Below are 24,664 nucleotides of genomic sequence, written 5' to 3'. Positions count from 1 at the left end.
CCTACAGCCTGGGAGCATGGAGCCCACCTGAGAGAGAGCGCAGGCGGGTAGCAGTTGCTTTCTTCAGTCTCATCAGAAGAGATGGATTAGGGACAGGAGAGTATCAAATATTTCTCAGCCATTTCCCTGGCAAACCAGAGAAGTTGTTTTATTTGGCTTAACTATAGAAAATCTATACCTGAGCATTAATAGATGCATTACTGTAAACATGCTTGAACTAGAATCACTGCAATACATTTTGAAAGTACAGCTTGCAGCAACTACAGATTCTGTGTGTAGATGCAGAAAAGGATACAATTCTTGAACCTGTTTTATTGCTTTCATCTTTGATGATGTGACATTAGAAAGAAATGAGATATCATTGAAATTTTTTTTTGTTATAAATGACTACATCAGAAGTATTTATAAGTTAAAGCTGAAAGATAAGTATGGACTCAGAGCAAGAAGACTCATCAGAGAAAATATGTAGCATATGTTTAGTGTATACTATGATGTGACACAGACCTTTTTCTTGTTTCCTATTTCAAAATATGTGAATAAAATAACATGCTGAATCAAGTAAGAATAAACTGCTAGTGCTATACAGCTGTCCTTGCTGAGGGATAGCGTTTTACCTCACATAATTACGTTTACAGTTGTATTACAATAGAGCTGTATACTAATGGGATGATTTGGTCATAAATCCAAAAGCCATATTGAGACTATTACAATGTTGAGAGTGTCTTGTGTAAGTCTCCCTGCTGCACTTTCTGGTCACCATCTGGAAGGAAGCCAACTAGATGCAAATCAACTTTTGTGGGAATAAGAGCCTAATCTGTGTGTCACACTCCAATGTAAAATATGTATGGATTTATCAGTGGGAGTCATTATCAACATGCCTTACTGCTTCTTTTTGCCTCATTGTATATACTAGCTCAAGTGGCAAATCAAGTGACAGATTAATGCTGTGCATTTGCAAAACCCCCTTAAGAGGAGCAGACACTGCTGCCCATAAATTTTAACCTTTGAAGAAGTTAAAATGAGTGAAGGTGAAACAAATATTATCGTGTTTATCAACATACTGCCCCACTCTACAGGGCTTGATTCTCTTCCCCTTGAAGTCAGTTGCAAGGCTTCTATTAACATAAGTGGAGCAGGCTGGACCTGTGTCTGATCTCTAGAGGGGCTACACAGAGAGCTCTTCAGTGTTTTGATTGCATACAGAAAGAGAAACTTAAAATCCCCACAAAACACCACAGACAACCTACATGTTATTTCCAAAGCACAGTGCTGAAATCTGGTTTAGAATTAAAAGGGGGCTAAGGAGAGGATTGTTGGTATTCTACTTATTCCTGCAGAATAACTCATGTAGTGGGGAGGGGGAAGTTTTGATAGCTGGCCTTGGTGCGCTGTTACCATGGTGAGTTGCAAAGGATTCCTCTCTGGATTCTGGTGGTTCTGTGCACTTGCTAAAGGTAACAATGTTACTGAGTGGATTATTTAGTTCAGATTTCCTGGTTTATAAGTGGGTGGCAACTGTTGGTTACAGAATTCTGGCACTGAAGTTGCAGTCTCTGAATAGTTGGCTCCCCATAAAGCAGTTTGAGGTGGTATCCTATCCTCAAATAAGCATCCTCTGGAAGGTGTGAAATGTACCAAATACTGGAAATGGAAGAGAGCCTCTGGCATTCCATGAGATTTTGGAGTCTTCCTGACGGTTTTCCAAGGCTCATTCAAAACATTGGATGGCTTACTTTTTAATAGTTCATGGACAGTGACCCATATAAGAAAAACTTCTTAAGCATCAGTGTTTGGTTTAAAATTTAAGTAATTCACTTGCATTACTTGCCTTAAATAATTTTTGGAAGGGGACCTGCTACAGAGAGGCTATTAAGCACATTGTAAATTTGTATTTGTTGCCTTCATGCTATCAGTTAACTGTTTCACATAGGACAGACCAACCTGGTAATTTTTGAGGTTCTGTTGTTGAAGAGAGGAACCAGGCCGTGAGCTGAAAGACATGAACCCACACAGATGCTATTAAATGTGGAAAACAGAAGCTGTCCATACAAGGACAAAAACTGTAAGAAATTAACTGTAATGTTCATCTGTTCTAGAACTGGAAGCAGGCTGACAGAACAAATATCTAATTTGGAAAATGGCTGGTCACATCTCAGATGCTGGGTTAATATACAGACCTTAATCCCTAAGAGAAATCTGGAAGTCAGCCCTGAAGCCAGCTATCCAGGCTGGCTGGATATCCAGCCTGTAAATGCAGCAGAGTTGCAAATAGTAGTGAACTTTATAGAGCTGTTTAGTTTTGTTTTACTGTTGGTGGATTTCTTACTATCCTTACAGATGAAAGAACAATAAATATGTCATCCTGTTCATTATGCAGGATGTTGTGTGTCACTTGGACTTGGAGAAGCACTGGGTTTGAGACAGATCCATGGAGGGATGTACTTTGTCTTACTGTGTCCCCTTTGGTCTCACCTGCCCCTGCAGCAGTGTGAAAAAAAAAAAAGAGTTCTGACTCCAATGTTTGTATGGCTTAGAATAGAAATGGATTAATGACAGACTGCAGTAGTTGGCTCTTGAGGACTTGAAAGTGAGAAGAAAACAAACAGCAGTTTGTCACCAAAGTTCATGGCTAGACAGGCTCTTGCTATGGTGAGGAAGGAGATACGTAAATGAAGTAATACATCCTCATTATATATAACATTGTCTGGATAGATGGCTTTTTAATTTTATGTCCTACATTACTGTAGGCAAGGAAGTCCTGAGTTCAGGTTTTCATATCTTTATGTAACATAGATACACCTATGGTGTAGGTTCTTTCTTACTGTTTTCTAGGCCAAATTGCACATGTTCTCCCAGAGTAAAATATTTAGGATATTATAAATAACTTCTCAGCAACATATAGTTGTTTGCATTAAAATAGAACTATCTGAGTAATGAATGTTGACTTAGAATTGCAGCCAGCATGGTAATGAAATAAAATCCCATTAGATACAAACAATTTGCAAATTGCAGTTGCTTTCAATTAAATAATGATCTCCCTGGTTCATCTGAGGAAAGGGGCATGTCAGTCAATCAAGCAGGTGACAGACTTTTAAACAAAAGTAAACTAACATAAGTGTAAAATTATGAATTCATTCCGTATATACGTAGCAGTAAATCCCCATTAGTAGACAGCTGTCAAGACTGCCTAGAAAACTTTGGTTATAAGGAAAGCTTTATAGGCTCAAATTCATTTTTTTGCTAAAACATTTATTTAAAATGTGGTCATTCTGCTGCTATTGTTCTACTTCTAGGAAATCTATAAGTAATTATTTTTGTGTAAATTCCACAATGCTTCTGTTAGCCAAATATACTTGTAATTTAACTACAAGTTCTTTAGATGCTAAATAGATGCATGTGTTGGGCAGCTTCTAGATGAGTTTTGACTTTCTTAACTAGAGCCTTACAAAAGAGTAGGCATAAGTCACATCTGAAAGAAGATTCATCCAGTGCATCACTGGAGTTTTAGGAAATGAGTCTTTTTACCTGAAGCAGATGTAGGAGAATCAAAATGGATCACAAACCTCTGTGAACCAAGAGGGTGTTTTGCGCCCTCCCTACAATCCTGGTTGGGTACTGCTGTTGAGTTTTAAGCCAATGTTTTGTTGCCACATGGTTTCCTCTGACAGAAGGTTTGACCAGGGATCTGTAGAACTGTAGAGCATCTGATCTGTTTCACTACCTCCCTTAATTAACATCAGATCTGTTTGTTAAAAAACATTGTGGAAGACCTAGAGGCACCAAATGGGAGCCTCCGACACAGAAACTCACTTGCAACCCTTTGGAAACTTTGAAGCTCAAAACAATGAAAATCTCTGCAGCGGTGGCAAAGCAGAGTATCAAAGAATAGCAAAGTCACCCTGAAAGGTCAGTGATTTGCAAGTAGATATAAATAGAACCTGAATTCTGTTATTGTGCCAGCTGGGTCCACTGAAGTGTTTTGTTTTCCAAATAGAAATTTATCCTGTGACGTGGTTGATCAAATATACCAGTCACATAGCTACTCAAACAAGATGTACTTAGCTATTATTTTTCTCTTTCAGTAGCTGTGACTTTTGTAACATTTCCGTTCTGTCTACATTTTACCCCAAGTATGACATCATATTAATGCTAAAATATTTGGTTGAATGAGAGCGCTACAAAACTGTCTGAGTGTATAGTATGGGTTCCATAAGCCATTAGTGAATAGAACATGAATTTGTCTTCCTGCTAAAACATACCAGTCTCTCCATAACTGTAGAAATGCCAGTACACGTTTGCTAGCCTTGACTTCTCACTGCCTCACTAAATAGTGAGGGAGTCACTTATGCCTCCAAACATAGTGTTTAAAATGCTACTAATCAGAACACCTGTTTGGCCACACTGGTGGTAGCATGGAGGCAAATAACTTGATAGGTGTGATAATGGAGCTGTAATCTTTTTTTTCAGTGAGGATGTTACATTGTAGAATTGCCTTTGAACTACTGAAAGTAGCTTAACATTATCTCTTCTTTTTACAGTGTAAAGTCAGACATCTGGCACTGGCTGGGTGTCCCCTGCAAGGCTGCTTCCTGCTCCAGTGGTTCTGTGCGACTGGCTGTAGCTGGGATGTGATTTTTTCCCAGTCACACACCTTTTCTCTTGGCACTGAACACTACAGCTCAGAAGCACAAGTGGAAGAGGAAATTCCTCAGTGCCAGAGGAGGCTCCAAAATGGAAGAAGGCAGAGGTAAGTGATTCACAGGGTTTTTTGGTTTGTTTTTGTTTTTTGTTTCTGTGTTTGTTTTGTTCTGCCATCATTATGTGAGAGTCCAGGGTTAGAGTACTGAACCACCTGCTGCTGCTGCTCAAGGTGGACCTAGCCTGGGATTACAGTGTTCTCCTTGTGGTAGTTTGAAGTTCCAGACTTATGATTTATCTCTTCCCTTTAGACTTCTGTTCTTTGAAAACTGATCATAAAGCAAGAACAATAACTCTTTAAAAATTAGTGGTTTGGGAGTATTTGCTTAAATCAGTATCTGAATGGTAAAGCTGAGGGGCTGGTATGTCATGTGTTTGATGGGTCACTTCAGTTTGAAGTGAGTATGATACCACTGAGTATAATATAAATTGAGGTTACGGCTGAACTGTGGAGAAGTAGGGAAAAATTCAATTAAACTTCAAACATTTTTTTCTCTCTGCATATGAATGTATATATTCTTTAAATAATAACTATATGTTCCATATTATAGAAGTCAAGGATGACTGTTGCTAACCATTAATCTTTTGCTTCCTTTCGTATAATATAATAAGAAATTGCTAAAATGGGATTTTAAATTATTAATCTGAGACTAGGTGTCCAAACAGTTCTTTTCCCTTCTTCATGCCTGAATGTCATACCCCAACAGAAAGAAAGGTGGCCTAGAACTGCTGTGGTGAAGGAAGCATAATCAGGGGTGAGGGGTCAGTTAGAATGAAATTAGATAGACAAATAACCATGGGTTCAAGGATATGCTTAAGTGAACAGCATAGTTTGCACTGTCTGTTGGCAATTATTTTAAGATGCATAAAACACTGAGTTCACAATGTCCTAATTTTGCAGGGATAGGTTTTACAGACCATAAATCCTATGCACACTACTGAAAAGGGTCAGAATCTAATTTACAGGTCTGATTCAGATCTTGCTGAGGTCAATCAAAATCTTTGGTTTTAGTAGGCTTTGGATCATACCTTAAAAAAAAAGGTGCTGAGAGAACGTTAAGATTAAATGAGTTGTAAATGTTTTCTCAGGATACCTCCACTTTTTATATATCTATCATTACAACAGAAAAAAACTGTTTATAAGAGTGATAGACTATCTCTTATGGTTCCATTTTAACTTTATTTCAAAATACAGTGAGCCTAATGAGTAGAGATGTGAGATTATACAATACCTGTTGTTATACAATATATGGAGGTGCATGTTTGCCCCAGGGATCTACGTGAATAGTAGATTTGGGAAGATGTCCCCTGCAAGAATGTCCTTGACAGTACAGAATGAACCAAAAGTACTGTTGGAATTATTTAGCCCATTGAATATACAATCCTGTAGCTATCCTCTGGCTAAAAACATGGGATTACATTTTCTGCTGATGAAAATGCATGCTGCTCCACTGACACTAGTGAGCCGTATCATCACATTCTGCAAAGAACTTGGTCTGGTTTTATTTGTTGCTGTTGTTTAGTTGTAAAGGTCCCACTTGGGACTTGGGCTTATTTGTCATACATGCTGAAGAAAACAAATGGTAAGATGAATGCAATGAAAGGCACTGTTCCAAACAATTATTAATGCTAGTCTGCATCAGCTTGCCTTACAAAAGAAAAATGGTCCTTAAATCAAGCACCAGAAAGAAGATCCTTTTAAAAGAAGAAAAAATAGTCAATTTTGAGTTTGCTCTTTTGCAGCAAAATAGAATTGTTAATGCTCCTATAATCTCAGGCCAACACAGACTTTGGTAAGTATAATGGGACATAAGTGCATTTAGTTCTGCTGTTAGTAAGAGTAAATTGTATAGCTGTCAAGTTGTGCCACGACTATGAAGTGCTGAGTAAAACCATTGCTAGGAGTGATGAAATCAATGTGCCAAAGGAGAGGAAAGAATGCAGATCCATCAAGTGAACCTGTTAAAATTTTGAAGCAAGTTTAAAACAGTACAGATGTCTTGACCATCTGCTGAGGAGTATGTGTGGACATAATTGCACAGAAAAACTGTCATTTCATTTTTTAAAAAAACACCTCATTTTACAGGAAGTATGCAGCCAAAGGAAGTAGCTCCTCCCTCCCTCCAAAGCCCATGTTCTTGAAATAGCCGTATGTTCTTTGTTTAACACTCAGTTCCAAATAATCTGATTTATTCAGGGCTCTTCTGTTGTGTGTAAGGATTTACATCTAGACTGTCCTTTAGAAGTTGGAGCCTCTTGCAGTTTAGCATGCCTGAACCGTACATCAGAGTTTATCACAAAAGTACCAGGGTACTCGTAACTGTAATGATGCTCCCAGGGCTTTATTCTTGTGGTTTATATTGCTAGAACCTTTGGCAGAATTATATCTTTGCATTACGTGGCTGCTTGTCCATTATTTTTATTACAGAAAAAGAGTGTGAGCTTAGATCATGGTAGTATTGCTATCCCTTTCAGTGTATGTCAGAGCTGTAGAAGCCACAGAGATGTATTTGTAAATAGATAAGATTTAATAGAACCTAATGAAGGCAGTGGGTATTTTCTTATGCTCAAGTATACCTTAGTGGACAATTCTAAGTATTTAAATTCACAAGCGGCTGCAGTAATTTTCAACCACCATTTTAAAGGAGGGATTTTTTTTCACTCTAGCTTCCTAAGCACAGACAGTTTTAGGTAGAAGCTTAGTTTTATGTGGTAGGAATAAAAAATAAATATCCCATGACTGGCTTCTGTCAAGTGATTAAATGTTCCTGAGCGTGGAGCATTTGCTGTGAATTGTTCCCCATTGCTGGGTTTGTCATAGTGACTTTGCTTATTTGTGATTTGTGTAATGAAAAAACTAGAGAGATTTAGGTAAGTAGATAAAATAGTATTGTTTGTCTCACACAGACACTTTGGTACCTACATTTTACATTTCTGTTATTTCAGTGATGACTTTTGGTCTACATATTTTTCTTTCTTTTGGAATAGAATATGTATTTGCAGAGACTGATGTTTACAAAAGCAGATCCATTGTAAGCATAGGAAATCAATTAAAAAAATATTTAGAGAAAAAAATTATACAGCTGGAGAAAAAGTCTCTGCTCACCCTGACAGAAATGTTTAGGGGTTTTTTTATTTCGCTGTCTTAACAGTTTTTCTTTACGGTTTTTCTATTTTAGCTTTAAGTCATATCATTTTATCAATTTGATTTTAGCTGTCTAAAATATAAATATATAGAGCTAGAAACATGCATTGTAAAATCATTAGTTTCTCCCAAGATTCAAAAATGACTCAAGAAGCTGATGACCTAAGGGTCCTTTTTTTCCATAGTTTTATTTTCCTTACATTATTTGTGTAGGCATTGTCTTTTTGTAGCTGGCTTCAAAAAAAAGAATTACTTTAATTCCTTCTGAAATAATGCAAACTGATTTAAATTTTTTAATGTATAATATTATTATTGATTTTTTTGATCTTATTGAATTAACATACTCTGTAATGTGTTAAAGGAAGAGAAACAGTGAATGCAGAAAAAATTAGAGTTGTTTTCCATGCAGATGTCTCATAATACCAGTGACATGGGGCCTTATAACACGAGGCTAGTTCCAATATTTGAGCTTTCTGTTCACAGAGTTTTTTAAGTGAGAGTGCTCTCTTAGGGTGAAAGGAGGAATGTTTGCTTCCTTTGCACCATATTTGTGGCTGCATTGCCACTAAAATCTAGCAGTGGGTCTTGGTGAGTTCTGCTGGTCTTTTTCCTCCAATATGTGGGATTACAACAGGTAAGATTTTAAGGTAGTAGGCAGCTTTTAAGGTAATAGATTTTTACCGTGTGAATGAAGCTTTCAGTTTCTCCAAAACCCTTCCAACCATGAAAACTTTCCACCAGGTATCTAGAAAGCCAAAGTAAGCAATTGCAATTCCTGCTGAAGTTAGTACAGAAGTGAGAAAAATACAAATGAAAAATCACTACTGGCTCCCTGGTAAAGCCAATGTACATTGATTCAGCCACTTGAATATCTGGCTGTAACTTTATGCACCTTTGTTGAACATGTGGATCTGCAGACTCCACATTGCACACTGCTTAACTGTGAGGATATGTTTTCCTTGTGACTGTTCCCAAGGCACTTCAAGTGCGTCAGAATTGTTGGCATGCTCACTCACGAGCTCTGGTCATTCCTGCTGGGGATATTTAAAAGGTTATTTTCCCCAGCTCTTTGCCAGAAGCTGCTGGGAGCCTGTGGAGCTCAGGTGGCAGAAGGGCCATGTATTGGCTTCTGGGCTGCTGCCATTCCTAGCCTGAATAATTAAGTTAGACCACCACTGATGACATTATATATTAAAATATTGGTCTGGGAGCTGCAACAGTCGAGAGATCAAATTTTCACAGTCCTTGTGAAACTGAAGTGATGCAGAGATCACCGTTCCCAATTATGTCAGCTAAAACTGAAGGACTGCAAATTGGTGCCATAATTTAAAAATGTTTCTTTTGAGCATCAGAGCATCTTTCTTCATAAAGAACTGCTCTCTTAAGGAAGCTCAATCCATGAATTCTTAAGGAGGCTGGGCTGCTGAGAGCTAGGGCTTTGCTGCTGGAGGTATTATGCTGTACAAAGAGGTGCTCTGACTGGTACAAGTTTGGACATAGCTTGTCACTGTTCCTCCTCTTGAATTTTAGTATAGCAACAGTAATCTGCCTTTGCTCCTCCTCCTTTATGAGTTAAATGTAGTGTTACTGACTGACTTGAATGTTGTGGATTTTTTGTTGTGTGAATTCTCTGAGTTCAGAGGTTGGATGCAGTGGCAGTGTTATTGCTGAAGAAATTGAGTGAAGTAGAGAATCCTTAGTGACGTGATGCACAGAGCACTGTGGAAACAAAGGGTCCCAATGGGATGACCTATGTAATGCTTCCTTGGTGAACTTTTCTGAGAAAATGAAATTAGTATGAAACCACCCTGGAAAAAAATATTTTATAAATTAATTTTAATGTGCATCATCCTTGCAAATCAATAAAACATAGAAAAACTTGCCTGTAGGGTCTGTTGCATCATACTTAGACATAGTAATGTGTTAAATGAAGCTAACATAATCTACAAAGACATCTGTGACAGATACTTCATCTTACTTAACGAAAAGGAAAACTGTAGAAGGAAGTGCAAAAATCTCTCTGTATTAAGAAACTTGAGACAAATTTGTCAGTGTGTATAAACAGTCTCTGAGGTTTTGGCGGAGAAATAGTTTGAATCCTCCCTCTTTTACTTTCTGATCTGTACATCTCCATTCTATTCATACATAGTCATCCCTCAAAGATCATTTATATGCCATTTAAAACTGGTCATGTAGATGCAGGCAAATTGCTGTAGTACAGGGATGTTTGGAATTTGTTCTAAGCAGTGAAAGAGGTTTGATAAGGATCTTACTTTATCCATTATGTTGTCAATATGTTTTGTGAAAATGGGAATTTTTCAAAAGGTTTTACTAAAAACAGTTTTTGCAGTTCTGGAACAGCTCTAAGTACCACATTTGTAGTCCACAACATACCTAGGGTTATAAGGCAATGTATTTCATACTTGAAATACTGTGTGTCACCATGTGCAGAGCCAGATGCAGCCCCAGCCTTAATACCCACATCTGTATCTTATGCAGCGAGACCAGGCTGCACTTCTTAATGGGAGGGAAGAGGAGGAAAAGTTTGGCTGTAGCAGCCTCTGAGAAGCTTCTGTCCGACTGTATCACTCGGTTGTGGGCCAGGTTAAAGGTAGATCTTAATTTCTGGCTTCCAAATTGCCTCTTGTTTTTTAAATAGTTGGGCAGTTAGTTCATACTTTATAGCTTTTTTCATTTACTTTCTTTCTGGAAACACTTTCCAATGCCAAAATGAGCTCACTTATGCTTTCAGTCCTCATTCTTTAGATTCCTAGAGTATCACCTTTACTAAATAACAAAGAAAATATATTCGGGAAAGGTCTGCTCTGATTCTTAGTAGCAAAGATCTTTTACACAGACTGTATGTCCACTGCTTAATTAGGGGTTTTTATAGTGTCTCTGGAATATTATTTGCTGCTCACCCTTGGAGGAACTTGACCAGGTGGAGTGTAGTTTAAATATCACACGTAAATTATGTTTCCAGTTCTAAGTTACATCTTGTTAATTCTTCCATTCCCGATATAGAAGCAAGGAGGAAGTCTTTGAGTCTGATCCAACATAACTTAAAACCTAATCTTCTACTAGTCACTGTCTAGAATTATTTCAGTTTTCTTTGTACTGCTGCTGCTGACCAAAATCTGTGTCAAGACTTGCCTTTTTGTTTCTCTTCTGGTTTAAAACTGTATTTAAAGACCATCCATTTATAGCTATTAACTATGGCATCATTCCAAGTTCTATTTCAGGACATCTTTTGTTCGGTTTCTGCATGGTGCTCTTTTTATTTTTTTTTCCCCTGCAATGTGATGGAGACTTTGTTCCTCTGACAGTATTGTAAGTCTTATTTTAAGCTTCCTGTAAAAACTCAGAAGATGTATCATCATCCTTAAGGTGGTTATCTCACATCGTTGAGTAACTGCATCTCTTAATGTTTAGAAGGTAAAGCTGCTCATCAAGCTTTTTGGTCTAAACCTTCCTCCTCTCATGTTGATCTTTTAAGAAATGATACCTTGCTTCTCCGTTGGTTTCTAGTATTTTGGTATTTCACTGGGATGTTTGTTTTTTATCTTTTATCTCAGATTTCCCAGGAGGTAAAGATGGCATATATACCAGGAATTTGCTGATGAGGTTGTGGTATGTATGTTTATGCCTTCCCACAGGAATTATTTTTGAGCTAGAGTTTTCCGGATCAAGTTACAGAATAGGCTCCAGATGGTCTGGAATCTTTCTTTAACAATCTATAGCTAATTAAACATTCAGCAGAAACTATTCTGTTTTTAAAAATGAGCACAGTCTTTCAGAAAAGCAGCATATTGATTTTTAGCTTTACTTTCCATAATTTATATCTTTTGATTCATTACTTTTTTTTTTTTTCATTGCTGGTCCTTACATCTATTTTAGTAGTCTCTTTTCTTCTGTGGTGGAACGGCTGGTAGGCACCTTGTATCTTACTTTTCAGTCAATAAAATAAATTAATAATATCTTTGTGGGGGATAGCTTTTTGGTTCTCTATGTTACTGTGAAGGGGAGAAGAGTAAGACTGCTGTGGCCTATACTTTTGGCAATCTCCATTTGCCAGTCGGTATCATGAACAAGAGAAAGGGAAGTGGATCTGCGCATCATGCTACAGAAGGTGAAGTAGATTGTGAAAACAGCATTCATTTGCTTTCAGGGGCCTGATTTTAAGGTAAAACATAATCAGGCTATGTGCTGGCTTGGACTGAGCTGTGCCTTTTTTGTATCTGAATGGGAACAGAACAGTTAGTACAGATAGTCTTTCTGACTATCTGTAGTCAGAGAGACATATCAAGGAATAAACTCTTGCACTAATCTCTAAGAAGAGCAGATTCTGCTCCTTAATGAATAGCTTCAAACCAGAGTTCCCAGTGAGATTTTTGTATCGTGCAGTCAAATCAGAATTAATGGATAAATATTATCCATTATTTATTAATCAGTGGAAGTTATTAAACTATTAATAGTATTTATTCCACTCTGGAAGCATTGTTACAGAGTATTTCTTCATTGTTCTAGAATAGAAGGGCCACAACCTTGTAGGAATATTTTTATAGTGCAAAAATAGGCAAATATCAGTAAAAGTTAATAAACATTTTTTCTGCTTCTTACATGCCAAAAGATTGTTCATAGCACTATCACAACTCCTTGATCAAAGTTTGACTCAGATTAACTATAGATCTGATTCAATAAGGCATTATCAGGCTTCTGTGACAGAGTTAGAACCATGCTTATTATGTGTTTTGCTGATTAGAAGCCAGTGTATTCTTCAGTTCTTAAGATAAGCTTCAGAAATAGATTTTGGATCCTGCAGTTTTTCCATATGAATGGTTAGGTGAGTTAAGAATAAAGCTACTGAATGCCTTTACAATGATGTACTAATATTCAAAAGCCTGTGGAGTGACTGGTACATAGCATGCTGCTTCTGAGAACTCAGGTCTCTTCATGATATTTTGCTGAACTTTGCAATGTGGTATGCTCTGGGAATAACACTGTAGGTTTGGAACAAGTTGGGTCCACAATCATCCCTCTAAACATTACCTTAAGGCATTTTAGTAACATTCAGAAGTTTTCTTACTACCAGGATTTCTGTTGAATAAGTGTCGGATACCAGTATGAACTATTTCTATTGAATGAGTATCAGGTGTTGTGATAGAAAATGGTACAGGAGGACACCACCATGTCCAGAAAATCTTTGACACTAAGACAATTTTGAATCATTTGCCATTGATGTTAATGGTGACATCAGCAGAGAGAGGCAGCCTTAAATAAAAATAAATGAGAGGAATTTTGAGGTTTATCTCTTTTAGAATGCAATGTTCCAAGGACAGCTGAATAACTTTTAGAAATATCAGTAGGGTCCTGCTAGACCCACTTTTTTGGAAAAGTACTTAAACACGTATTTCATTCTGAACACAGTGTTACTGCTGGCTTCCTTTATACTGCTTGCCTTTCTGAAGTTAAGTGTATGTATATGTGTTTTAAAGAAGTGAGGTTTAAAGAAAAATCCTATGCAAGTCATTGAGAGAGGTAGGTCTTGAAAACATTTTTCATTCTCAGCTGATAACTGGACATAGATTGACCATAGCAGTCCAAGGTGTAAAGGTTTCACATTGTTACATGTAGATTTCCTCAGTTACTGAGGTCAGATAAATCACTTGTTTAAACAATATTTATGGATACTATAGTAAGATATATATTAAATAATATTATGAATTTATTTTAAAATGCCTTATTAAATGAGAAATTATATCTCTTATAAATGTGAAAATAAAGTGTGGGGTTTTTTTACAGTATTTTTGTTCTCGGGGCCTATGGGCCACTCTATGACAAAAAAAAAGTTAGCTATGAACACAGACTCTTACAGGATCTGATTTAAAACATATTGAAATACTGAGATACCTGTTAACTGGGGAGTTCAGAGGCTACATGCTGTTCTGGAACTTTTTTCAGGTTTGACTGGGAGAGCATATTTATTTAACTGGAGGAAAATAGAAGTTTGAGAGTAACTGGTGGCAAATTCAGACATATATAGAAGTATGCACTGTATTGTATTTGGTGTAATTGAATGCAAGCTGGACTTCATAAAGTTTCTGAACTGTTCAAGTTATGACTTTGCAGTTGAGTTGCTTTTTAATTGAAAATTTAATGTACATAACATCTTAAAACTAGTTGGGTGAAATTTGAAAATTTATGACTCAGCCTACAGCATATTTTAATCACTGATCTCTGGAACAAATTCTGTTGTAAATAAAACTGTAGTGATATATTTTGAAGGCATAAAAACCTTTTGCTGTGGCACTGCACTACTGAAAGATAAATAATCTTTTGATGCCATCAACATGGCATCACAGAAGTGCCCAGCCAGTGCCCTACCATTGGCCCAGCCTCCACGCCTGGCTGTCCTGTGGGCTCACCCATTCCATCTCCTGGCATCAACAATTATTTTGTTGATTGTCATGGGTGGTGTGAGCCCTTCTTTCCCATGCCATCTCTTCTGCTCTGAGCCCCAAGGAAAGTGGAGGAGACAACCTGGCTTCAGCCAGGCTGCTGTGCCAGTCTGACAGGATTCATCCCTCAGAGGGCCACCAAGGTCCCTGGGGCCTGAAGGTGACATTTCTTCAGTCTGAGGACAAGAAGGTTGCCCAATGGGTGGTTGAAGATGAAGCCAGACCCTCTGTGGTAGTGCACAAAGAATAGTAACAGATCAAGCAAGAAATGACACAACTGTTCCTTTAGAGAAGCAGAAGGCTACAGGAAGAAGTACTGGCCTTCAGCATGCAAGTCCCTGCTAGCTGCTTCATGAGGAATTCTTTTCAAGATTGGGCAATAAACAATTAAAAAAACTCCAAAATAATAAACCAAGAAAATCACAGTAAAAATTATTTCCTCTTCTCTTTTTTGGTACTTTGGTGACTGCATCTGAATTCTTCTGTCCCATCTTGGTCTCCCCAGTCCGGGAAAGACATTGATGCATGGGGTATGGGTCCAGCCTTCAGGATGGTGAGGGGCCAGGGCACACAGCTCACAAGGGCAGGCTGAGGGAACTGCCTCTGGTCATGAGGGTGGTGAGACACTGAAGCAGGTTGCCCAGAGAAGTTGTAGATACCCTGTGACTGGAAGTATTCAAGGTCAGGTTGGCTGGGGCTCTGAACAACCTGGTCTAGTGAAAGATACCTGTCAGCCTCACCTCTGTGCCTGGGAAGAGCATGGAACAGACCCTCATAGAAGCTATGTCAAGGTACGGGGAGGTTATTTGAGATGGATAGCTAGCAGGGCTTCACCAAGGGCAAGACTTGCCTGAACCAACCTCGAGGCCTGTGATGGAGTGACTAAACCAGTGGACAAGGGAAGAGCTACAGATTTCATCTATCTGGACTTTAACACAGTAAGGCCTTTGACACAGTCCGCCACAACATCCTTCTCTGTGAGTAGGAGAGATGTGGATTTGATGGATGGAATCCTTGGTGGATAAGGAATTGGGTGGATGGTCAGATCCAGAGAGCAGTGGTCAACGGCTCAATGTCCGGATGGAGATCGGTGGCGAGTGGTGTCCCTCAGGGGTCTGCACTGGGACCAGTACTGTTTAATAGCTTCATCAACGACATGGACAGTGGGATCAAGTGCACCCTTGACAAATTTGCAGATGACTCCAAGCTGAGCGATGCAGTTGACAGGCCCGAGTGACAAGATGCCATCCAGAGGGGGACGTGGACATGCTTGAGAAGTGGGCTCGTGTGAACCTCCTGAGGTTCAACAAGGCCACGTGCAAGGTCCTGCACCTGGGTTGGGGAGACCCGGGTGTCAAGACAGGCTGGGGGATGAAGGGGTTGAGAGCAGCCCTGGCGAGAAGGACTTGAAGGTATTGGTGGATAAAAAGCTGGACGCGAGGCAGCAATGTGCACTCACAGCCCAGAAAGCCAACCATGTTCTGGGCTGCATCAAGAGAAGTGCGGGCAGCAGGTCAAGGGAGGGGATTCTCCCCCTCTGCTCCGCTCTGGTGAGACCCCCCTGCAGTGCTGTGTCCAGCTCTGGAGTCCTCAGCACAGGAAAGACACAGACCTGTTGGAGCAGGTCCAGAGGAGGCTGCAAAAACGATCAGCAGGCTGGAGCAGCTCCCCTGTGAGGCCAGGCTGGGAGAGTTGGGGTGGTTCGTCCTGGAGAAGAGAAGGCTCCGGGGAGACCTTGTTGCAGCCTTCCAGTGCTTAAAGGGGGCTTATAAGAAAGATGGGGACAGACCTGTAGCAGTAGGACAAGGGGTAATGGCTTTAAACTAAAAGAGGATAGATTCAGACTTAGATATAAGCAAGACTTCTTGTACCATGAGGGTGGTGAAACACTGGAGCAGGTTGCCCAGAAAGGTGGTAGATGCCTCATCCCTGGAAACATTGAAGGTCAGGTTGGATGGGGCTCTGAGCACCCTGCTGTGGTTGAAGATGTTCCTGCTCATTGCAGGGGAATTGTGCTAGATGATCTTTAAAGATTCCTTCCAACCCAAAATATTCTGTTTCTGTAATTCTCACAGGTAAAACCCACAGCAATACTCTGAAGTGCGTAGTTGCCAGAAAAGTTGGTTGGCTGTGCCTGCAATGTAAATGCTTAGTTATAAGTTAAAGATTTTAAGAATTGGGCCCTAACTACTGTGAACCTGTAGGTCTTCCACATGTTATAAGTTCTACTCTGGTGTGAGTGAGCAGACCATATGTCTCTAAAATATAAAGATTTTTTACAGAAAGACCTACAACTGTAACTCAGGTGAGTTTCATTAATGTAAGTACATTCAAAAGGAAACAACAGGAAAGCATGTTCTTTGATAAGTGCTTAAATTAATTTTGCTTGTCAGAATTCATTAGTTGCACTAGACTTTATTATCAGGTAGCCCACATTTGCTTTGTATTTATATTTGTACTATGTTTATGTGCAACTGAAAAGTCCTTAGTATTAGATTTGCAATGTGTGATGCTAATGAGTCTTGTGATAAAAAAATATTATCAATATGTATCATGTTGGTTAACATGATTTTGAAGGCAGAAATGGTCTCCAGAACTACTGGTAAAAATTGCAGACCAGGGATGTTTGTTAGTAAAAGTTCCCTTCCTGTGGATGTTGAAATATTGCTGTATGGACTGGGGTATTCCAATGAATCTTGATGAGTCTGAAAGTCAGCAGCTTACTGTTGTGCGATGCGCTTGCAATGAATCTTGTCATCTGTAAATCCCAGTTCTTTCTTTTAAAGGTCAAAACTGCCAGGAAGCATTGGTGCACCTGGTATTAACTTTCATTATTTCCATTGACATAGAAAGAGAAGATACAAATCATCAAGTGTTTCCCAAATTAGATACAGTATTAAAATTTCGCCTAGGTCCTTGAGTGTCTCCTATGAGTCATTTCTTTTTGTGTGCTTTTCTGTTCACATTAGTACAAACACAGCCTGTACTTGTATCCCATTCCTGGTGAGATTTATAAATTGAACTAAGCAGAAAGGGTGTGTTTCAGTATGGGCACCTTCATCATTTTAGCCCTGTTATTAGAGGAGCAGTGGTTTTGCAGAAGTTCCTCTGACACATCATCAGATAAATGCTACTCAGGAATAGTGGGACTGAGCTGTTTTAACTTAACTGTAACTTCATCCCAATGATTAAAATCATGTCCTCCTCACTGAGCAGGAAAAGGCTTAATAACAGGGTGGTTTAAAACATTGTCCTGATACAATGTATAGAAAGAACAGAAATTATAAATAAAACGAATGAGGAATATTTCCTACTTCTCCTTCCTTTTTAGTTAAACTTCTTTAATCATGTTGGGGAAGCCTCTGCCCACTACCATCCAGCCTTACTGTTTGTTGAAACAGTCACACATAAATCTGTGAAACTTGAATGATGAGTGTTTTCACTGAGAACGGTGAAGAGAGCACTCTAACCAAAGGCATTTGAACCACAGTTATAACCTGGGTCATGCATTGTCTGTCTGAATTTTCTAAAAATGATGGGTTTACTGCTCTGAGCAGGACTGGTTAGAGCTCGCTGCTACCAGAGCAATGGAGCTTAAAGGTAGAAACCAGGGAGACTCCATAATGGCTTTTCTCTATTCCAATTTTATTCATCAGTAAATTTTGCTCCAATGAATGATATTAGATTGCCATTGAAAATCTTAACTTTTTTCCTACTTCAGTAGAGTTCATCTTTCAATACTGTTCCTATATTTCTTGAACACCCAAAGACAAAGTTAACCTGTTTGGGTAAAGCTTGATGTAGTATCTAGTGCGGTGTATGCCAGTTGTGAAATCACCACTGCTGTCATTCATGTATGGATAGCAACTAATAGATAATAAATGTATCGGTTTAATTTGGTATGTTAATTTTAATAATTATTAAGTCAAAACTTGTTAACTATATAAAAAGTAAAAGGAGCATCACCAATGTTGTTTTGCAGGTTAATATCACACAGGTCAGGAGAAAGCTTTTCATAAAGAAGTTACTTGCTTTGTGCGCTGTCCACAGGATTTTCTGATATGTTTTGATTGTGAGTTTTTTGGACTACACTAGGGAAAATTGGATGTACGTAATGGTCTTCATAATGTTTCTGGTCTAAGAAGGCATAAGCGCTCTATTATTGATACATGGAAACATATTGCTGTTCTGTGTTTTTAGTGAATACTTAGATGATGATTGTGTGTGGTGGTCGGCCGGGTATTTTAGAGTTACTAGTAAACATGAGGGAAATAATACGGTGGAGGTTGTGAATATCAGCTTATAAGTGGGTTGTCCTGTAACATCTATGACCATGTGATTCTGAAAGATGTATAAAATACTCTTGTGAGGTTCATGATTCAGTAAGCTGATCAGCATTTGAAGTATTTCTATAACCATTACAACTAGAATTGTTTTTGCTGAGTTGTCTTAAATGTAGAAGCAACAGCTCTGACTTTTCTTGGAAGCATAACTCTACCCTGTATGCCTAGAACAACTATGTAGTAAATGAACAGTAAGCCCAAAAGGTTTCACACTTAAGTGGATATGGACATGGTATTATAACCACGGTATGTGCTGTGGATGTCCTGGATCTCTGAGGCATATGTTCTCCGCTGAGTATACTTACTGTGTACTACCCTTCAATCAACAGTACAGCTTCAACTTGTCCGGAAACCTAGCAAAATACAGGAATTCCTCTCACTCTGGATAAAACTGGGAAAAAAAGCATAGGTGTACTTTTCCCAACAATATCCCTTCTGCCCTTGTTAAGAAAAAAAAAACCCAAACCCCAACCCAATCTTTTTAAAGTAGTTTAATATAACCTAATTTTAATAACTTTTATTTTTCCTTATAGGCATTAACACCTATTTAGCTGTTATGAGCCAAATAGTTGAACATAAAACTAAGCTCAGGTTGCTGAACTTTGCCTGCCCTAAATCTGACTTCACTGTTATTGAGCTGAATGTTATTGAGCTGAATGTTTTCTGCTTCTGAGAATGTTAAATTAGTTGTGAGCTTGCCCAAGCAATGCTCACTGGGAGGGTCTCAGATATTTCAGTCTGACTTTCTTACATTCTTCCCACTTACGTTTAGGGAAATGTTTCTAAAAATGGTTGCCTTTGAGATGTAAAAAGTTGTGTATGTTTGCAAAGGTGGGGCTTTACACACAGTACTAGATTGAATCTCAATCTCATTCAAGTGAAGTATTGTGTGGTTTCATTCTGAACATAGGTCTGTATATGAAGAGCTTTACTTAAAGTTGTTTCTCTGTTTATGCATCTGAGGTCTTCTTTCAGAAATACTGAAATACTGTATTTTCTGTAGGGTATTAAGCTTCTGTAAAAGCTTTGGGTCACCTATATATGAAGAATGAAATCTTGACTTGCAAGAAAATGACAAGCAACTCGTTTCAGTAGTCACTTAACCTTGCATTTTATTTGCAATCTAAGTATGCTTAGCCTTGCCTCTGAGCATACCTCTTGGTACTTTGAACTAGGTTCTTGGGATTGGCCTATTAACCCTGTGTATGTATTTGTATATTAAGATCAAATAACCTCTAAAATTTGTATTGGCTGAAACAAACAGACCGAACGACTTTAGCTGGTTGTTTTCCAGGCCTTGAAGAACTCCAGATTGTCAATATGTAGAGGTGCACTCATGGAGCACTCTGTCACACATCTTGCAGTATGTAACAGTAATACATTAATTACATTACGTCATTCTGTATGGTCTGAAGTGCACAGTAAGTTACAACTCTTTTAAAAATGTGTTCTAGTACATTATTTAAAAAATCTAAAACCTTGACCATGTAAAACTCATAGTTACAGCATTTGGGGGGGGGGGGGGGTGTTGGTGTTTTGGTTTTTTTTTAAAATCTGGATTGCCTTTTTCTTCCTTGCAGTTTAGTGTATAAATCAATCCCTGGTATTAGTAATAATCCCACAGTGGAAGGAGATTTTTTTAAAGGCACCTGTAAACTTAAATAGCTAAACAAAGTAGAAAAAAGTTGTTATGAAAAAAACTATCCTTTCGCTGAGAACTTTTTATACCAAGCTTTAGCCTGGAGCACATTTTTATAGATGAGCTATAAACCTGTAAAACAATGTTTCTTGTAAAGTAGAGTCAATGATCTACAACAGGTGAAAGCAGACCTTATGGTCTAAAACATCCTAGAATTGGTTTGAAATACTTAATGCATATTTTAAGCACATAGTCTAGAGCTATGTGAAGTTTCACTGGCTGATTCTCTGGGGGACATGTTTTAGGTGACTGATGCTTATTTGTTAAAGTCAGCAAAAAATTATTTTAGGTCATAAGAAATGCATTCCTGGTGAGGGATTCTGGAATCATCTTTAAGAAGCATTCTTTAAAACAAAAAGGGAGTCTGTAATTTAAAATACATACTAGTCACAAGTCACCAGCTTAATATCACATCACAGAAACTTTGGAGAGGGAGAGGATCTTGTCTGTCATGCAGCTCATATTCTTCCTTGTTCAGCTGATTTCTGTATGTATTAGTGCTTTGCTGATATAACTATTTTTTTATTTAAAAGCTTATGATATTTTAATCATTGTTAATTAAAAGGTAGCTTCAAAGACATAGGATATGTAGAACAAAAGGCACATTCCTTTTGTCCAAACTTAAGCTTAGACAGCATTCTTCACTTGGGCAGAACTTGCACCAAAATCAGTTCAGCTTAGCAACGCTCAGCTCAAAATCAGGTTAGCTTGAGTACTGAGTGCAAAACCATGCTCTGCCCTAGGAAAGCTGTTTTACTGATCTATACTAATGACATTGACTGGCAAAGATTATGAAGCCAAAATCCCATTTACATTTTGGCTGGAATAAAAAGAAGGAACAGGGAACCTTTCCTTTTGCTTGCCTTCCCAAGACAGGAAGAAACACCAAGGACATCTCCTTCCACTGAATTTCTTAGCCTTTGTTCAGATTTGTGACCCAAGCCAATGAGAACGGGAGGCAATAGGCCAGCCCCATACCAAAATCCATCTGGGTAATAGCCAGAGAGCCCAGGCTGCGTGCTGCCAGCCCGTCCCGTGGCCGCCTTGGTCCCGCTGAGCAAGAGGTGCAGTCCTTGTCAGAGCATGTCAGAGCCTCTGCCCTACCCCTATGCTATAGCTCCTCACTGGGACTTAAACAAGCAAGGAATGAACAGGCCTTAAATTCTACATTTTGGCTTAATGTTGTTGTTCTTATAAATGGTTACTCAGAGACAGGTGAAGCAGGAGGAGGAGGGGTGTGGGCAGCATTGGTACTGTTTTTTTCCTTAGAAAATGCTATCCCGAGTAAGATGATTTCAATATATCTATAACAGACAGAGATTCAGGCTAAAATGGTGACAAGGAAAGGAATGATATTGTCAGTTACTTTTAATAAAACTTTTCTTCGGTGATAGATTAGTGATATGAAACCATAAATGAGACTGTCAACTGGCAAGGCTTTGTCTGCAAATGCAATATTATGAAGGTAAGCTTTCAGTGACATTCTCTACCTCAGGCTACTGGCAGATTAAGAAAGTAATTTCTATTGCTATTGACACTGCTGCAGTATTGTTTCTTTCTCGTATCTTTTATATGCCTAGTCGGTAAAAAATATGATAATTTTGGCCACGGTCACCAGAGGTGGTTCTACAAGGCATCAGGGGATGGTGAGTCATTTTCCTTGCTCGCAGTGGAGTGGGCACTTGTGGCTAGATGAGCCTATGTCCAGGGTATCGCTTGTGTTCTGCACTGATGACATGAAGGGCTGCCAGGCTTCTGCTTGGGATGCACATAGCTAAAACAATAGAGAATAGCAGGCAAAAATCAGTCTTCACATATATATTCTTTACAGTCAATGTATTAGTTAAATGGCCACAAGCTTATGAATTTTGTTTTAAAAATGCTCTTTTTCCAGTTTGTAATATATGAAGAGAAGTGTAAGTGGGGAGGATTTTTAAGCATTTTGTAAGATGTTTTAGCAAGCAGTAGGGGAAAAATGGGATCTTGGCATAATAGATGCCAAGGAACTTTCTCTAGAAATTAAATAGAAAGGACTTGTATGCAAAATCCCCAGCTCTGGCGATATAAAAGGGACCTTAGAGAGAGGGAACAGCTTAATATCCTTGCCCATGGCTGTTGTTCAAAGACTGGAGAGGGTAACTCATGTAATGGCTCACACCAGCCCTACTTCTAGCCCTGACATGAAGAATTTATGGCAGTATAAGAAAAACAATAGCCCACAGGTGAGATGGGGATGTAGCTGAAGTATGCTGTGCTACTGCTGTTCCCCAGGGCCTGGAAAGGGGTTCTGAGAAACAAAGTGTAAGCTAGGCTAACTAAGCCTGTTACAACAGGCCTGACAGGCCCATGACATCAGTGTTTTAACATTTTTTTCCAGAAAAGAGAAACACTGCATTAAAGAAGCTTTGTTCATGGGGTATACCAATCACTCCCTGGCAGCCTCCCTTTTAGTTCATAAAGAGACTATTAGGGATGGTGATGAACCATGCAAGTCCAATTACTAACATAACAGGAATTATTAACTCTAATAAATGTATTATTATGTAGTTATTAGGAATCAGTTATAAAACTGCATGATTACTTGTAAATGGATTTGGAAAGAGCTAAATTGGTTATTTATTGACCATAGTGAACAGCATTATTTATTGACTTGGCTCAGTAAGTTTGATTTTTCAAGCCGAAATGAGTTTCTAAGTTTGTAGTGGTCTAGCCAGTGTGTAAGTTGATTCCGGAAAATGAATTTTTTTCTGAAAAACTGCTAAACTTAGGATTCTGGAGTGAATTGAGTTTTTCATTCCTTTCAAGTTCATGAACTAATTACTTTTTTGTCTCAGGAGCACATTTAAATCTCAGAAACTAGAAAATTTAATACTAGCTACATTGAGATACTGTTTCCAAGTAGCATGCGGTTCTGTGAGTCAGGAGTAGACAAGGCTAGCAGGCCTAGGCAGAATGTATCACTAAAGCTAGGGCACGCATCACTTTTGTCTGAGCTCTCTGCTTGGTAGATCATTTGCTGTATTAATACTTTAAAATTTGCTGCTATGATACTTTAAAAGACTGAAGCATGTAAACAAGTTTAATTTCATGGGATGTAGTCTCCTCACTGAAGTTGATCATATTTATCTCCACTATATAAAAACTTATTTTAGTCTGGTTATTTTCTAGAAAAGAAAGGCTGAAGGTAGAGCCTACTGATTGAATTCTAACAGAGAAAGGCAAGGCAAGAAAAATACTGAGGGGAAGTCATCAAGTGCCAAAGTTTAGTGTTTGCTTCTTCAGTAATATTTAATGCATGTTAAACATTCAGTGCATTTAATTCAGTGGACAGACATCACACATGCATATTCTTCTAGACTATCAGAAGAAAGAAGCCTTTTAGCACTTTTGAAATACGTTGAATTGCTTTTAAATACAGAAGACTGCTGACTTTCATGGATGTAGCAGGGACTTTGGAAGCTCTTGCATTTTGGGGATTTTGTGATTTTGTTCAGTAGTAAAAACAGGTTGTTCTTGTGAAGCAGATCATTATTATTTGACTTCTATTTCTGGTGAGTACAGACCTCAGACTTCTAATTAAATATTGCATAAAAAATTTCTACAAATCATGGTAGGAAGGGATAGAGAGTTGACATTATAGTGCAAAGACTGCACTTGACGAAGTTGAGCATATTAAAGATTTTCAAGAGGTCAGAGGGTATGGGAAAGCTTAACGAAGGTCAATATTTGAAAGGCATTGCAGAATTTAAGCTGTTCGATGTGATGTGCTGGAAAGGCGAAGCCACTTTTCTCTCACTGCTCTTGCCTGCTCTTTTCTGTTGCCTTGCTCTTGCCTTGCAGCAGGAGATAGGGCAAAGGCCGTACTGTGGTGTGTTCTTGAGTAGTACAACAGGTACAGTAAGGACAATCACTGCTTTAAAAACAAAAGCAACCACAATAACAAAAGACCAATATTATGAGGCCAATCTCATGTGATTGGTGTATTTTTATTTCCCCTGGACTGCAGTCAAGGTTGCAGAAGATGTGCCTGACTTGTTCCTAAAGCCACAGCTCCTGGGAAAGGATTTGAAGGCCTACAGAGATATTGCTGATTCTCTGTTTATATTTGGCCTTTTCCTTGCTGCATTTGCCAGTATTTAGTGAAAGATGGAATTAGAGGTCTGATGTTCCAGTTGTGTAAGACTTAGAAATGGTTGGAAATTTTTCAACTAAATGCTTTTTCTTTTCAAGTGAAGACTAAACCTTTCATAGAATCATAGAATACCAGGTTGGAAGGGACCTCAAGGATCATCTTGTCTAACCTGTCTTGGCAAAAGCATGG

General features: G+C 38.6%; 1 protein-coding gene across 1 annotated transcript in view; it reads left to right on the top strand.

The window, feature by feature from the left end:
- GALNT18 (polypeptide N-acetylgalactosaminyltransferase 18) overlaps positions 1–24,664 on the top strand; it is a 341,921-nt gene that overhangs the window by 28,904 nt on the left and 288,353 nt on the right. Inside the window, exon 2 of the mRNA XM_033006955.2 lies at positions 4,539–4,747. Coding sequence (XP_032862846.1) covers positions 4,732–4,747 — 16 coding nt within the window. The 5' untranslated portion in view covers positions 4,539–4,731. The remainder of the gene's footprint in view (positions 1–4,538; positions 4,748–24,664) is intronic.

This window comes from Tyto alba, unplaced genomic scaffold, assembly GCF_018691265.1.
Source record: "Tyto alba isolate M040663 unplaced genomic scaffold, T.alba_DEE_v4.0 Super-Scaffold_8, whole genome shotgun sequence".
NCBI classification, from domain to species: Eukaryota; Metazoa; Chordata; class Aves; order Strigiformes; family Tytonidae; genus Tyto; species Tyto alba.
The sequence above is the reverse complement of the archived record's forward strand: the minus strand, read 5'-3'. Positions and strand labels throughout refer to the sequence as shown.